This window comes from Oncorhynchus mykiss, chromosome 11 (assembly GCF_013265735.2).
Source record: "Oncorhynchus mykiss isolate Arlee chromosome 11, USDA_OmykA_1.1, whole genome shotgun sequence".
In the NCBI taxonomy this organism is placed as follows: domain Eukaryota; kingdom Metazoa; phylum Chordata; class Actinopteri; order Salmoniformes; family Salmonidae; genus Oncorhynchus; species Oncorhynchus mykiss.
The window spans coordinates 10,684,404-10,701,128 of NC_048575.1; the positions used below are offsets into that span (position 1 = coordinate 10,684,404).

A 16,725-nucleotide genomic window follows, 5' to 3' on the forward strand; every position below is an offset into this window, starting at 1 on the left:
CTGCTAACCATGTGTATGTGACCAATAAAATTTGATTTGAAAATTGCCAGACTCCAGCCACCCAAGTCATAGACTGTTCTCTCTGCTACCGCACGGCAAGCGGCACCAGAGTGCCAAGTCGAGGTCCAAAAGGCTTCTTAACAGCTTCTAACTCCAAGCCATAAGACTGCTCAACAGCTATTCAAATGACCACCCAGACAATTTGCATTGACCCCCCCCCCCCAATTTTTTTATTTTTTTATTTAGTAAATATTTTCTTAACTCTTATTTTTTTTTAAACGGCATTGCTGGTTAAGGGCTTGCAAGTAAGCATTTCATGGTAAGGTTGTACCTGTTGTATTCACCGTATGTGACAAATAACATTTGATTTGATTTGATATCAACCAAAAATGTCACCATGTCATTGGATTTAGGTTAAAAGTGGTGTGAAAAAAACCACAAAAGTCTCTTATGTTGATGACTTTTCCCAAATCAGTTTTCCAGATTGTTCCAACATTGTCACATATTTTTTTCCCAGTGAGCAACCAGTAAATGGACAACACAATATTTATTCTTATTCTTAACAAATAACAGAAAAACTTATGTGAGAACAGGGAAAATCAAGCAATTCTTCTTTCAGACAGGTCATCTCTGTTGTCTGATCAGACAAACCAGACAAAAGTTGATGTTTTATCCTCAGGCAAACTGCTTGACAAGCCAACTGTCTGTAAAATAATAGAAGGAGAAAAATGACGCAGTGAGTGTCGCTGCTTGAACATCTCAATGTGGTGGTCATATGGTGCGTTGACGACCAACACAAGAAGACACAAACAAACCCAGATCTGGGAAAGAAGGAATGTCGTTCTGGCTCTGGGGTTCTGAAAACATTCCACATGTGCAAAGAGATCTTTGTGTGTCGAGTCCCATTGGGTTGTCTCCCCCTGTGTTTCGAAACGAAGCAATTATAATCAGTCATTAATAATAACCCTAATTTAAGAGAGAAAAAAAGAGGAACCTGCACTGATGATCATTGGAGGATTAGTTTGAAAGGACCAATCCTTCCACATCCATAGATAGTGAACTGCCATAAAGTAGACTGATTTAGTCATTAATAATAACCCTCATTTAAAAATGTAGCCCAGAACATTTGAACATTTGAAAAAATGAGTCCAACTATTGGAGGATCAGTAACAAGCATCTCAGTAGCAGTTTGAATCAAACCTTCCACATGCATAGATGGCTAACTGCCATTAATAACAAGGCTATGGAAGATCAAGTACACTGGCTGTTGTTCTACAAAGTCCTCTCGCAAGCACAAACTTCAAATGAGGACCTAGAACAATGAGAATTCTGACTAGGCTTTCTGTTTCCTCCGGGGCTTGCCAAGCTCACAACACTAACAACGAATGGATGCACCAATCAGGTTCAGAGTAGGATTTTTGTATTGCTCCCTTGCAGAGAAAAACTGTCCAAACAATGACCAACAAAGTTATGAGAGAGAGTGATCAATGTGGTCTCAGAGCATTTCATATTATTCTGTACGTAAATCAGAGATACTCCCTTTAGTATGATATGACCCCTTCACTTCTTCCACATTTTGTTACATTACAGCCTTATTCTAAAATGGATTTAAAAAAAAAATTGTCCTCATCAATCTACACACAATACCCCATGATGACAAAGCAAAAGTAATATTTTTGGATAATTTATTGAAAATGAAAAACAGAAATACCTTATTTACATAAGTATTCAGACTCTTTGCTATGAGACTCGAAATTGAGGTCAGGTGCATCCTGTTACCATTGATCATCCATGAGATGTTTCTACAACTTGATCGGAGTCCACCTGTGGTAAATTCAATTGATTGGACATGATTTGCAAAGGCACATACCTGCCCATATAAGGTCCCACAGTTGACAGTGCATGTCACAGCAAAAACCAAGCCATGAAGTCGAAGGAATTGTCCGTAGAGCTCCGAGACAGGATTGTATCGAGGCACAGATCTGGGGAAGGGTACCAAAACATTTCTGCAGCATTGAAGGTCCCCAAGAATTCAGTGGCCTCCATCGTTCTTAAATGGAAGAAGTTTGGAACCACCAATATACTTCCTAGAGCTGGCCGCCCGGCCAAACTGAGCAATCGGGGGAGAAGGCCGTACCCAAATATTTGTATTTTCAGCTGTTTAAAGCTGGTGTACAAAACCAAAAGTAAAAGATGCAAAATTGAGATTTAAGAACAAAGCATAGAAATAGCACACATGAAAAAGCTCTACTGCTTCTCAGACATATTTCTATGTGAATTTAGTCAGATTAAGGGGTTTACTAATGAGACAGAGCCCAGTAGGTCAGATCTCAGACTGCTATTGAAAGGTGGAGGACATTTGTAGACTGCAAGGGCCTCTTGAGAGGAGCTGAGAAGTGTTATTTTTCTCATTTTCAGCATATTAGAATAAGGTCCACGCATGAATCATTGGTGGCCTAGAGCATGTGTACTCAGGCCCGGCTCCAGGCCTAAGCAACATAAGCAGTCGCTTAGGGCCTCCGGCCGCTAAGGCCCCCCCCCCCCACCAAAAAAATAAAATAAATAAATAAATAATAATAATAATAATAGGAATTTACTGTTGACAGTTAGAATAGTAGAATACATAAGATGCAAGTATACAATTTCGTTGTGCATCAGCAGTTTGTCTCTTGTTTTGTCAGTCACTAAATTAGCCATGTCAGCTAACAGTTTTTAGACAAGCTAAACTTGCAGTAATCATGGCCGAATACCAACCGGGCACGGCACTTGCCCAGGGGCCCTGACCTCCAGAGGGACCTCATTGATTTTGTTAGTCACTCTCACTCAGATTTCATTAACATGGCATAAATCATGGCAAAATGTGTAGAATTGCCAGAAATTCGTTTTAAAATGGCAAGAATTACTCTCAGGGAAAAATGAGTAGACTTGCATTAAAAAATAAAAAAAAATTGATAAATGTTCTCAGCTACATGGCAAAATGTGTAGAACATCAGAAAATGTACTTTAAAAAATACATTTTTCTCTCCGCCATCAGGAGGGGGTGGCACCACAAACAAATGTTCCTTATAGTCCCAAAAGGCTGAATAATTTAACTGTCTGGTATTGTGGTTAAATACAATTAAGAACTAGGTTGAGCTGCAACAGAGTTTGAGTTAGGAGGCATGAGGATATTCTGTTCAGACATAAGCTAGTCAGAAGTTGCAAAAAGGGCCAAACCAAAGGGCCACTTTCCATGCGTACAGGGTTACAGGCAGTCAGGCAGCAGACGGAATGCGGTCTGGAGGAATTTGTCCCACATTTCCTGTCTCTGTCTTTTTGAGGAGCTGCACACAGAGTTTTGATGTGGCGCGTTGCAGGCTACCGACCACAGTCCTTTGGGGAACCACATGAGTCTGGCGTCACTAGGGGCTATCGCAGCAGTACTCATGCACATGAAGAGGAAAATAACATTCACATCAGCACTACTGACAAATGTAAAAAGCTGTCAAACTATGGTGTCTTTTTCACAGACAACACATAAAAAAAGGATGTGTGCAAAAAGACCTGACGATGAATAAATAAAACTGTTTTATCACATTGTCTTGTAGCTCAAAAAATCTCCCATGACAGTATACTACTTCATGCCAGTCGCACACTTAACAGGACAACGTTTCATACACCACAGAGATGAAACCTTTTAAATTCACGCACGTTCTTTCGCCTGGTGAGATTTAACCTACGCTACCAAGGCTGGTAAAACACAAGACTCCAATCCAGTCGGTATGACTAGAGGCAGGTTGAGAGGATTGCAATCCGAGATGATAGAATTGAATTTGCCATGCTAATACAGCCCATCGCAGCGTCAAACTGCATAAGACAATATCAATTTGGGTACATTCTCGCATCTTTAACTTGTTGATATATTGATATTTAGTTCTCTTTATATACGGTTTTAAAATAAAAACAAGATGTAAAGTCACGGCTGGATATAGGCATCTTTCTTGATATATGACACTAATATATTCATAACCTCACTTTATCAAACTTTTCAAATGTATTTATAAAGCCCTTTTTACAGATGTAACAAAGTGCTATACAGAAACCCAGCCTAAAACCCCTAAAGAGCTAGCTCTATTAATCTTAACCCTTTAAAATGGCCTATTATATCTAGATATGAATCATAAGTCATGTTCTGGGATGTACCTCTGCTTCTGTAATGGGAAATTACTAATGTAATTACATTGAAAAAACCCTGAATGAAACATGTTAAGTGTTGGTCCCATGTTTCATGAGCTGAAATAAAATCCCAGAAATGTTCCAAGTGCCCAAAATTGTTAACATCCCTGTTAGTGAGTATTTCTCCTTTGCCAAGAGAATCCAGCCACCTGACAGGTGTGACATATCAAGCCAGTGGAGGCTGCTGAGGGGCATTTCTGCCTGTAATAAAAGTAATTTTGTGGGGGAAAACTCATTGGCTGGTCCTGGCTCCCAAGTAGGTGGTCCTGGCTATCAAAAGCATGAGCCAGGACCACTTACTTGGAAGACAGGACCAGACAATGAGTTTTCCCCCACAATGGCTGCTCTCCTGCCCAGTCATGTGAAATCCATAGATTAGGGCCTAATACATGTATTTAAATAAACTGATTTCCTTCTATGAACTAACTCATTAAAATCATTGTTACATGTATCATTTTGTTCAGTATATTAATGAGTAAGGCATCAACAAACACTTAACATATCAATGAAAAGGTATTTTATATCACATTTACAATTGTTAACAAAGGAAACAAATCTTAAAACACAAAAATGTTCCTCGTTATTATAACTGATTAATTCTCACCGATGTGCGCGTTGTCAAGTCAGAAAACAAACACTGCTAGTAACCAACAACAAATAAAGACCTAAGTAGTTGAAATTATAAAGGGAACATAAAAATAAGTAACAGAGGAAATGAAACAACGCGAAATCTGTCTTGCTGACAGGGCGACACAGCTCAGAACTGAAAATCTTCTTCAGTCATATCAATAGCCCAAGCAAACTTGTCTCTTTGGGTTTTGTTGTAAATCTTCTCGATTGGCACATTGAATTTCCTACACCTGCCATGAAAATAAATGTAAAAGTCATTCACATGCTACAAAAATACAAAGTGAAAAAAGTATATTTTTAGAGGGCAGCAAGTGTTGTGGAACGGACAGAGGTCAGGGATAAATGTTAGGCTAAAATGGTGGTTACCAGGCCACTGAAATCCTGGGGTCCAGGTAGTTGAGTTTGGATGTGCCCAGAGCGATGACCTTGTTCTCCTCCCTGTCAGTCATCTGCAGCTGGAGTTTCTTCAGCTGTTCCTCCAGCCTCTTCACCACAGCCTCCTTCTTCTCAACAAGCCTGGAGAGAGCAGGAGACCAGACCGTGGGTCAAATGTTAAAATATATAAAAGTATAATTATTTATCTGTGCTTGATTGCGCTTGCCTGGCTTAAATTTGACCAACAGAATGATCTGATGTTAAAACAAGAGAGGCTCAGTAGCCTAACAAGCACCACAGTAGCAATTTGAAATAGCCCTTCCAGCTGCCATTGTAGAAGTAGTTTATAGGTTATGAAAGGTCAAATCCACTGGCTGTTATCCTACAGTGTCAGTAACAGTAGAGTCAAATGACCAACTGCAAGACTCACTAATTTCACTGGTCAGTTTCAGCCTATCAAAAAGTACTCACTTCCTGGTCCTCTCAGTTCCGCCCCTCTTGTGCTCTTTTTTGGCATCTTTCAGCTCCTTCCTGGCCACATCTAACTGTTGCTGCTTCTGCGCAATCTGGAACAATAAAACGGAGTATGTTAGACATGGATTCACTGTTAAAGGGAACTGCTGTACATGGTAATATAACAAAAAATAATCAAGATAATGGATCTGAACATTATACAATATTGCAAAGGAGCATAGATGGTTTTAAAATGGCACTATAAGAAGCACTAGCTACTCAATAAACTGTCCAGGGAAGAAAAAAAATACACCATTCATACATATTCCAGTTACCTTGTCCTGCAAGTTTTGCATGGATTTCTCAAATGTCTTGGGTGCTGCCCTCTGGTGGTTACAGAGAATGGCCACAGCTCTGTTGGCTCGGTTATAGGACAGCAGCTTCTCCTCCAGACTCATATCAGCTGAGGAGGAAAACAGGCATGTCTTTCATTATTGTACCGTCTTCACTATACTATCTGTTGTTTCACAGCTTCATACAGTTAGACGAGAAAAACAACTAGGGCCACGTATGTCACAGAGGGTAGCCAGAGCAGAGCGGAGAAATCTTGTCAGCTATTCTAAACTAGATCTACAAAAACAAAAAAACCTGCACTGAGTGCATTGATGGTGTAAACGGAAGTGGACTAACCAGTGGTGAGCTTGTTGAGCTGTTCTTGCAGAGTGGTGGAGGCGTTGAAGGTTCGGAACACTTTAGCTGTCAGCCCCGGCATGGACTGGTTCAAGTGCTTGTTCAGGTAGGTAGTCTACCAAACAAACAACAACTAAGCGTAACTGTATCTGCAGAGCTAGATAAGCCTACTGTGTGAATCACATAGCTAGCTAGTCATTATTTGGGTGACACTCATTTTAGAGCAAACATGAAATAACCAGGTGCAGGTCTTCAACTTACATTTATTCTATCAAACAGGTCATCCTCAGGCTCCTTGTTTTCCATGAACAGCTTCAGGTTCTTGAAAACCTGTGTACAAATAATGTCTTTGCACATTAGACAGATGTTTAACCCTTGACACCTCATAACAACGGAGGAGTGAAGATGTAACAGATGCTAGACAGTGCTGCTCACCCTGCCTTCCACAGGCACCTCGTTATAATAGCGAATAGAGTCTTTGCCCAGGAAGTCAAACTCCACCATGAACTCCTGGCCCCCCTTCTCCTGGTGCAGGGTGATGTGTTCCACTCTCAGAGAGCAGCAGCCCACCGTGTCCGCTGTCTCACTCTCCTCCTTCTCATTCCCCGCTCGCAGGGCCAGCTACATTCACACACACGTTAGTGAAGGAGATGTACCCACATGTACAGTATACAAGGTAGGGTTGGGTAATATTAGCATATTACCGTCTTGACAGCCATCGTTGATGCCGGTGACATGGTCACGTGGCAGACGACGGTTTAGCCAATTTGAACATGACTGGCGGTGAGCACGGAGTCGGGCAGCACACAAGTCACGTTCTGAGTAATTATTGTATTTCTATTTGCTATCGCCTATTTCAATGCATTCGGAAAGTATTCAGACCCCTCAACTTTTTCTACAGTTACGTTACAGCCTTATTCGAAAATGTATTAAATAGTCCCCCCCCCCCCCCCTCCCCTCAATCTATACACATTACCCAATAATGACAAAGCAAAAACAGGTTAAGAAATTATTTTAAAAAAATCGAAAACGGAAATCTTTTTTTTTTTTTTTTTTTACAATGTTAGATTTTTCTTCTTATTTAAGTCATAAGTAGATATAAAAAAAATAACTGCAAAAACCAATAGTTAACAGCAAAAAAAAAAAGTTACATCTAAGACAAAACAAGTGTTACAGAAGTGTAAAACCACCAAAATTACATTGATGCAATAGGATAGAACATTTGGGACAAATTTCAGATGAAATACAGCGCCACAAGCCAATCGGATCTACCCAGAGTTCCCTTCATTCGCCAATATTTCACCCACATCACTCTGCTCCACAAAATTCAAAAATGGTCCCCAAACCTTTTCATAAGTGTTGTTTACGTATATGTTATTATTTTCCATAGTTAGGCAATATATTTTATATGACATGCATGATTTTTTAATGACTGGTAAATAGCCTTAAATCATTTCTAACGTGTTAACAATTTCTGCTAGTTAGTTTTTGCTACCATGTGGGTTTTAGCTTGCTTGACCCTGCTAACTGAGGAGTGTTAATTCACCTGTTTCCATACACGTTTCATTTTAAAACATTTCTTACAAAGGAGTTGTTTAATCTAACTGCTTAACTATGTTTTTTTACAGGAAAATGCCACAGGCACTATCTGATGTGTGGAGACATTTCACTGCAGCTAATGTAGAAGGAAAAGCTGTGTACATTTGCCAAATCATGTGAAGAATGCAACAAAGATGCAGAATCATCTGGCCAAGTGCATAAAGTTCCCTCAGCTCTCACATAAAAAGGCTTCCCATCTAGTACAAGCTGAAGTCTGTTGTATAAAATATAGGTCAAACTGCTGTCCAATGTATTCTGTAAAACTTGATTCTTGCAGCCATTTAGGTTGGAAGCGCCATTTAGGTGAGTCACCTACTAAAATAGAATCGGAATACATAAGAGATGCTGGAGCATGGTCAGAGATGAAAATGTTATCATAAAAACAATATTCAAATTGTAGAGCGTAATGCTGCTGAGAACATAATAATAGTTGATTTGGGAATAGGTCTAGTGAGTGGTAGAGTAACAGGAGTATTCCACATCATCTGGTTATTTTCTTTCCAAATCTCTATTAAGTTTAAATCCTTCATAAAATACTGTATGGTTTTCCTAGATTAGGTGTGGGAGTAGTTTGAACCTGAGGTGCGATCTTTAACAGGATCTAAAGTGCAATTAAAAAGTCTCCTGCAACAATATAATTACAAGGAAGTGTGGAAAGGTTTAAAACCAAATTATTAAAGAATTTAGAGTCATCTTCGTTGGGACCATATGCATTAAATTAAAACTGCTCGGACAACAAGGTATTCCATATAATAATATATCTGCCGGCGGGATCACAAATTGTTCGCAATATCTGATATGGAATGGACTTATGGATAAGAATAATAACTCCCTTTGCATGGGAACTAAATGAGGCTGCAGTGACCTGCCCAGGCCTCCTCTTGCATATCTTAGGAATGTCGCCAGATAATAGATGTGATTCTTGATCTTCGCCCGAAGTTGTTTTAATCTACTTATTACCAGTTTTATTTAATCCCCTACAGTTCCAGGATGTAAATTTCACCTTAACACTATGACTCATCAAATTTACATACAAAAACACTAACAATCAACCACGAACGTGTGATTAACCCTCTTACCCTAAAGTCTAACAGACCTCCCCCTCCCAGTGACACTCCGTATAAGGAGCTCAACAGATTTACAGACACGTGAGGAGCCAGCTCCGCCTCTGCAGTTTTTCCCACTTTGTACACCTTCTGTCCCTCCATTTGTCATTATTATTATTAGTGTTCACCATTTAACAAGGAACCAAAAAAAAATACCAGGAGTGAGCCAGAAAATAAGACCTCGGTGATCTAGCCTCCTAAAGGCCTAAATAAAACAAAACCCGCACCAGGATGTTCCAATGCATAAAATAAAAGTTTCATGGTACATAAATTATAATAAGACTTACTTCTAAACTGGCCATGTTATTATAGTTGAATAGACAGTGCTACCATGTTACTAGATAACTAACACGGTGAACAAACTTTAAATACCTGTTAAGACAAAACCGAAAGCAACAGTACAAAATAAATTCCCCAAAAATAGGTCAAAGTTGAACTTTACGTTGCTATCGCCTCTTCTTCAGCCTTGCTCCGATTCCACACGTCTGCCTAGCTTCACAAGAAACTGCTTCCCCTGGTGTTTCAGATGATTCCATACCGGATAGCCTTAGCCCGTAGCCGCTTGACACTGTCCAAGTGTTTCTACTGCTTGTGGATTTCCATGGACATCTGGGAAGAACATTTCTCTGCAAGAAATCGTCAAGTTCCCTCACTTTCGCCAAGGCTGCATTCACCGCAAGCATCTTATCTGTATAGTTTAAGAATTTTATTACCAGAGCCCTCGGGGGTACGCTGTGGTCGGATTGTGGGCCAGAAATCCAATGAGCTCTCGCAATGATCAAAGGAGAGCAGAGTGGCTCCATCTTCAGAGACTCGGGAAGCCACAGCTATAGGAATGAGCAAGCGTCGCTCCCCTTTCCCCTCCCTGACCAAGGGCAGTCTTCCCCAATTGCGCAGTTTGGCCGGGAGGCCTCATCTAGGATGAGTCTTGGTGGTTCCAAACTTCTTTAATTTAAGAATGATGAAGGCCACTGTGTTCTTGAGGACCTTCAATGCTGCAGACATTTTTGCACACTTCCGCAGATGTGCCTCGACACTCTATGGACAATTCCTTCGACCTCTTGCCTTGGTTTTTGCTCTGACATGCACTGCCAACTGTGGGACCTTACATAGACAGCCTTTCCAAATCATGTCCAACCAATTTACTTTACCACAGGTGGACTCCAATCAAGAAACATCAAGGATGATCAATGGAAACCGGATGCACCAGAGATCAATTTCGAGTCTCATAGCAAAGGGTCTAAATACTTATGTAAATAAGTTGTTTTGTGTGCAAAAAATAAATAAACAAAAAACTGTTTCTACTGTCATTATGGGGTAGTGCGTAGATTGATGAGGGATTTAAAAAAAACAAACACATTTTAGAGTAAGGCTGTAATGTAACAAAATGTGAAGAAAAAAAATCCAGGAGTCTGAATACTTTCCAAACGCACTGAATGTTATACAGAACGCAAGAGAGGAACGTAGTCTAGACAAAACTGAGAATTCTACCAAAGCAGCGCAAAATGTCCATTCAGAAAATACTCTCAGATGCATGGGCCTAAACCTATTAATCGCTTTTATAAACAGACATTTCCTAACTATCTTACATCTAGCTGTTTAAAAGAAAGGCTATATTCCCTTCAATAGGTTTTGAATATGACTATGGGCTATACGATTTCATCATTGTATGCATGCAATGGCTTTCTCGTCAAACAATGAATGAATCTGGAGTTCCAACTCCAAAAGTTGTTTGAATAGCAGATAAACTATTAGCAAGGGGGCAGAAAATGAACCGTCTAAAAATGTAAGGTAGCAAGGGAGTGAACAAACATCAACAGCCTATAGAAACACAGAATGAAAAGTTTAAATCAAGTTTAAGCTCATTTAGAAATAAATTCTGTGTGGGGTGGAAAAAAATCCTGACCCTCCACGCGAGGTAGAAAACCAAAACGGCCAGTAACCTATCCTCTTACTAGGCACATCATGAAAGCTTTAAGACAAGTAAAAATGATGAACAGTAGCCTATTTCCCAAATATTATAATAACCGAAAGAAGTTCTGTCCTAAAGTTGCCGCTTTCAAAAAGAACAAGAATGAAAGGAGTCTACAGGGGTGGGGGGGATACCATAGTACATCACCATATTCTATCAGTACATAATCATGATGGGACAAAGAAATAATTCACCCAATCCTAGTACGTACACATGAGTGTTCTACAATATGTGTTTGAGATGACCTAAAAAGGGCTTGCATTTTGTTAACCACACTGCGGTAAGATAGTTGTGAGGTCTGTACCTTGTCGATGAAGTAGAGAGCCACTCCTCTCTGTCTGGTCTTCATCTCTCGGTTCTTCCAGTCCTCACGGTACAGCCTCCTGATGGTCTCCACCTTAAGCTTGAGTTTACGAGCCACCTCGTACTTCTGCCAGTCCTTCTCCCCCTGAGCACAGAGAGAAAAACAGTCTAAGGCAAACTCTGAACTACTGGCTTGATAGGTACGCCATCTTTTTACTGAGTTCAGTCTTCAGACTCTTCTCAAACGTTTGGGTTTGTTTTTCCACTAAAACAACCCCACTGAGGTAAACTAAGGTGAAGAGAAAGGCTCCGTACCTTGAGTTTGGAGCTGGGGTTGAGCATGACGTACTTGAAGTTTCCCTGGACGTTCTCCACCCAGGAGGCTAGCCAGGTCACTGTGTTGTCATGCTGCACCTTCCTCCACCTGTGGCCCTTTGGGGCCACCGGAATATTGGAGCCTCTGGAAAAACAACCAAAACACTATTTATTTAGCTTATTGCCTTTCGGCACTTATTTGCGGTTTAAATTTACTAGGTAGGCCACTAATTCCCAATTGGGAGTTCCATAAAGTTATAGTGAGGTTGTTTGTTCCTAGTGCTCTCCCGGGGGCCCTCACTTGCTGCAGTTGATGGTGATTTCCTCTGGCTGGATCCTCTTCTTCAGCTTGCCCATCTTGGGGTGTTCTCCCCGGCCACGGAACAGCCCCGGAGGCTCCACACGGAAGTTCCCGATCTTCTCCCGGTGACCGTCCAGCTCACAGAAGCCATACTCCTCCGTCAGCTTGTTGTTCTCCTCTTTCAGGACCTAACAGAAGCACAATCCAAAGACTTCCAGATTTGCAATGATAGTGTGACCTCAAAAAAGAATATATATTTTGGGGGGATTCACTTGGATATGCAGAATGAAGTACCAACAATTACATTCAAAGCAAGTGGAACAATATACTTCAATACTTACATAATGTTATAGATGCAGCTCTAAGCTCTTTTTACTTGGCTAAGTTACCTGTTTCTGTTCTTTAGTCATAGCCTTCTTCTCCTCAGACTTATCCAGGAAGTACTTGTTGATATGTGTGAAATCACACTTCGACAACTTCTTGATCTGTTCCCTCTCCTCTACTGACATTTCCTGTTAGGTAAAATCCTGATGAGCTCAATATCAACCTCTACATTGACCTTCATTCTTACACACACACACACACTGCTTAAAAACTGTGGTTGTTCATTGCAAAACGCAAGTCTCGACTCAAGGCTATACTCAATCAGTGAGACTAACCTCTCTCCAGTCGGTGAAGAAGTTCTCCTGGAAGGAACTCTTGGTTGTGTACTCATGGTCCAGCATCTTGGCGTAAAACGTGGCTACTTCCTCAGCAGGCAAAGTCAGTTTTACAGGGTTCCCTATGAATCACAGAACGTTGAATGTTAGGTCTGCTTTGCTGTAAAGCTAAAACGAGACAGGAAAACTATGAGGATGAGTAAGATGGATTCACGTAGGGTGGTAACTCACCATTGTAAAAGAAAGACACGTTATTTGGTAATGGTTCGTATTCTGGTGGGAAAAGTGGACCTTTGTGTTCCAGCGTGGTCCATTTGTTCCCGTTGTTGGAATTACCTTCCTCCCACCTGACAACAAGCATATCGCAATTTAATTACAGTACAGAAAGACAGAAAAGGTTTGAAGGTTTACAATCTAATACAAGTGAGACAATGCAACATCGCCATACCAGATCTAGCAAAAGTAGTGTTAACTAACGTACCCCTTTACATTAACAATGTGTGGCTAGCTAGAATTACTCTTCCAAAATGGCATTACCCTGGCTATCTGCACTGTTTTGACAAATATAACGTTACTTAGCTATACTATTCATGCGTGGTTTGGAGTAAGCTACTGCAAGATCAGCTATTTGCCAGCTTTAGCCATCGTTTACTCACCTGGCTTTGGGCTCATGCTTAATCTTGACATTAGTTCGGTAAAATCGTAATGAGTAAACCGCAGAACAACTTCTATTACATTTCACCGACTGATATATAAAGTTTGCAAAAAAAATGCTGTATTTGTTCATTCCAGATTACCAGGAATGAATGAGATTCACAAGCGCCAAGGACTTTCATAACGCTGTCAAAACAACATACACGTGTGTTGAACTATTAATACTGTCCCCCTAGAAACAAACGATTGTTAACGGTTCCGGCTACACATGAGCGTAATATTATGTCAACCACTATAACGGGGAAAATGTTCTAAAAACAAATATAAATTCAGTCAAATATGATGCTTGCCCATTACATGCAATACAGAGTAAATAATTGCGGAATTACCATTTCCATGTACTGTCCTCCCCTTCTTTTTTCCCACCCTTCTTGGTCTTCCCATCATCTCCATCTTTTTTCTTCTTCTTAGATTCCTCTTTTCCCTCTGGCTTATTTTTACGTTTCTTTTCATCGGATGTCTTTGTGTCTTTACCACTTCTATCTTTTTTCTCCCTTTCTTTCTTGGCATTCTCCTTTTTTACGGCAGTTTCTTTTTTACTGTCACCTGTCGGTAGAACATCAGTTTCACATGAATCTTTGCTCTTCCTCTTTTTAGAGTTGCCATCGGAACTACAGAGAAAATAAAATGGAGACTTTAAGCATGACTTTCAAATGAAAACTATTTAAATGGCAAGAGAAAATGCTTTTAAATAAAGCTTTGTGGAAATGTACTATAAAATCCACCATAACACAAAGCATGGCCATTTGGCACATATTTGATATTGTCATTAAAATGAACAACGCAAAAAAAGTTGGTTCACTCAGAGCATAGCATATTCTGAGTATGAAGCATTTTTTTACTGTGGAACTTAAATGATGTTCACCTGTTAGCTGATATTTCACCAACTTTTCTCTCGTCTGTCCCGTGGTGTCCCTTTTTGCTACTTTTAGATTTGTGCTACATTGACATAATAGGTGAGAAACAAGGCAAGCAACATCACCAATAACATTGATAACTGAAAATAACAATAAAGGGTTAGTCAGTTACCTTGTGTTTGTTATCTTTTTGTGAATCCCCAGTTTTCTTGGATTTTTTGTCAGACCTGGTTAAAGAGAGAAATGCAATTTACCCCAAACCAAGTGACCGTTTTTGTCAATAAATAAACTCATCGTGCAATAAAGGGTCAATTGTAGCCTACCTCTCCATATCTGAATGCTCAATTGGTGCAAACAAGTCAACTTCCTGTAACTCAGTCTTGGTCACTTTCCTCTCATCTGATTCCGTGTGCTTGGCAGAGATATTGTTGTTTAAGTCAATGGTGCTGAAAATAAAATAGAACAAAATCACCACCTTTGCTTTCCCTCCGTTCACATTCAAGAATATACTTTCACCTTTGGGGTGAATAATTTGAACATCAGAGAAAAACGTACTTCTTTTCAGAAGGTAGTGATGCATCCTGTGAGAGAAAGACAGAAACCCCATGAATAAACATTAGCTAAAATGTTTTACTAATACAGGGACATGCAGTAACTAGGCCTGTGTATATCATGTTATAGCAGAGAGGAAGAGGTGAAGCGAGAGGTTTCTCTCACACCAAAATCTGTCCAAAATAAGACCCATGCGTTTCTATGGGCTTATTTAGGACCTAAACTTGTCGCCTGCCTTCCCGCCTTTGGGATGACTCCCATTGTTAGGGCGGAGACATGAGCATCTTGTCATTATGTACAGATCTCTGGTGATGGTTCTTACCATGGCTACACTTTTGGTCTTCACATCTGCATGGTCGTTCTCTGAGACAGCTTTTAAGCCCCCAGAACTGATAAAGGAAAGACAGAAACAAATGCATTGTTAAAACAAGATTAAATCAGATGATTGCTTAACAAGTTGACCACTGATTTAAATAAAACAGAACACATCGGAGAATACTACACCCTTCATTGTGAATGAAGACATGTAAGTGGGAGATTGTAATTAAGGGCGCTTTCACATATCCCCTGTATGAAAATGAATCCTAATAGATCTGTCCATACTCACCTTGTGATCTTCGGCTCCTGCAGAGGTTTACGAGGATGCTTAGAACTGGAGTGCTTCGCCTATGAAATAAAATTATCATCAAACATGCACATACGGATGAATGGTCTATTTTACTGTAAGGCGTGTCTGTGTTAGTGATTGATTAGGAATGCCTGGCGTGTATCATGCAATATAATTGAGATGATGTGTGGATCTCATGCATGCTGCCTCCGTCTGGTCTTAACTTTCATATAGTTGACGTTCCACTCTCCAAACGGTGCATTACATTACCTTGTGCTTCAGCTCAGTATCCTCTTTTTTGTCCCTTTCCCCATCCTTACTCCTCTTCCTGTGTTGGACCATAGGGAAGTGTGAATTTAGCTTTTTATAATAATCCTGATTTATATTCATATAAAAACAATGACCTCTTTGTAATGGATAGGCTCTATTCTACTACCTTGTCACTGAGAATAGTAACCTCAACGATACACACACCCCCCCCCCCCCAAAACCCAATTCTATCATGATGACAACCTGACCTAGGACCAGTGGTTTGAGGTATCTTCAGGAAACTCACCTGTCTGTTGGGCTCTCATCAATCTTAGACTCTGATGCTGTTCTTTTCCTGCTGGATGTTTCGGCTCCTCCATGCCCTTCATTGTCTTCCAGTTTCATCACTCAAATTTGACCGTAGGTAGCGTTAACAATTAAGTCTTTAAAGTAGACAATGTTATATCAAGTTGAATTGTACCTGTATATAGTTATAATATTGTAAAGTTTCAATTCCACACCATTTTAAACACACGAGGTCGAATTACGGATGGTTATTTGTAGATCAATTTACAATGTCACGATTTCACTGATTGGATGGTCGATCATCTGGCAATATTACTCGAAGTTCGTCGACAAAACACGTTCATAAAATTGCCCAATTATTTTATTTCAGTTGAAAAATGCTAACATATCTGAAAGTATTTGCATTCTTTACCTGTAAACAGAGTTGTCCGTGTTCTCAATTCACAATCGTGTCCATTACACTCTCGATGAGATTGTGAACTCATGACACCTGAAAGTTTTCAAGTACCAAAAGCGACCTACTGCGCATGCTTGAACGCCCAGGGTCAACCATAAATCCAGCCAAATAACATATTGACAAACATTTACAACGAATAGTGTATGTTTAAAACTTGCTCAAATATAAAGTTATTAGCAAGGTCAGCAAATAGATCATAAAAAAAAATGTGACACAATGACTGAATAGATCTAACATAGCCTAGTCTTGATGAACACTTTAATACAGTGGTGAAAAAAGTATCCAATTGTCATACTGTAGTAAAAGTATAGATACCTTAATAGAAAGTTACTCAAGTAAAAGTGAACGTCACCCAGTAAAATACT

General features: G+C 40.0%; 1 protein-coding gene across 2 annotated transcripts; it reads right to left on the reverse strand.

Annotated features, from left to right (window-relative positions):
- Positions 1–4,715: 4,715 nt before the first annotated feature.
- top1mt (DNA topoisomerase I mitochondrial) lies at positions 4,716–16,413 on the reverse strand. 2 transcript variants are annotated; one of them, XM_021620145.2, is made up of 23 exons: positions 16,316–16,413; positions 15,905–16,040; positions 15,619–15,676; positions 15,349–15,407; positions 15,064–15,130; positions 14,745–14,770; positions 14,513–14,635; positions 14,362–14,416; positions 14,198–14,271; positions 13,662–13,943; positions 12,850–12,965; positions 12,619–12,740; positions 12,349–12,471; positions 11,960–12,147; positions 11,659–11,803; positions 11,345–11,488; positions 6,799–6,984; positions 6,625–6,693; positions 6,364–6,478; positions 6,009–6,136; positions 5,692–5,786; positions 5,212–5,361; positions 4,716–5,075 (listed from the first exon to the last, which is right to left on the reverse strand). In XM_021620145.2, exons 2-23 carry the CDS (start codon positions 16,000–16,002, stop codon positions 4,973–4,975), a joined length of 2,526 nt encoding a protein of 841 aa, XP_021475820.2. In that variant the 5' UTR covers positions 16,003–16,040; positions 16,316–16,413; the 3' UTR covers positions 4,716–4,972. The 2 variants fall into 2 exon arrangements, with proteins under 2 accessions (XP_021475820.2, XP_021475821.2); XM_021620146.2 differs by lacking the exons at positions 13,662–13,943; positions 14,198–14,271; positions 14,362–14,416; ... (5 more) ...; positions 15,905–16,040; positions 16,316–16,413 and adding an exon at positions 13,275–13,490.
- Positions 16,414–16,725: the final 312 nt, after the last annotated feature.

Excerpts from the sequence above, each read along its gene's own strand:
- top1mt (XM_021620145.2), bottom strand. The coding sequence starts at position 16,002 with ATGAAACTGGAAGACAATGAAGGGCATGGAGGAGCCGAAACATCCAGC. Across the intron at positions 6,137-6,363 it reads GCTCAACAAGCTCACCACTG|CTGATATGAGTCTGGAGGAG; the intron begins GTTAGTCCACTT and ends TTTCCTCCTCAG. Across the intron at positions 5,362-5,691 it reads GGAACTGAGAGGACCAGGAA|GCTTGTTGAGAAGAAGGAGG; the intron begins GTGAGTACTTTT and ends TGCTCTCTCCAG.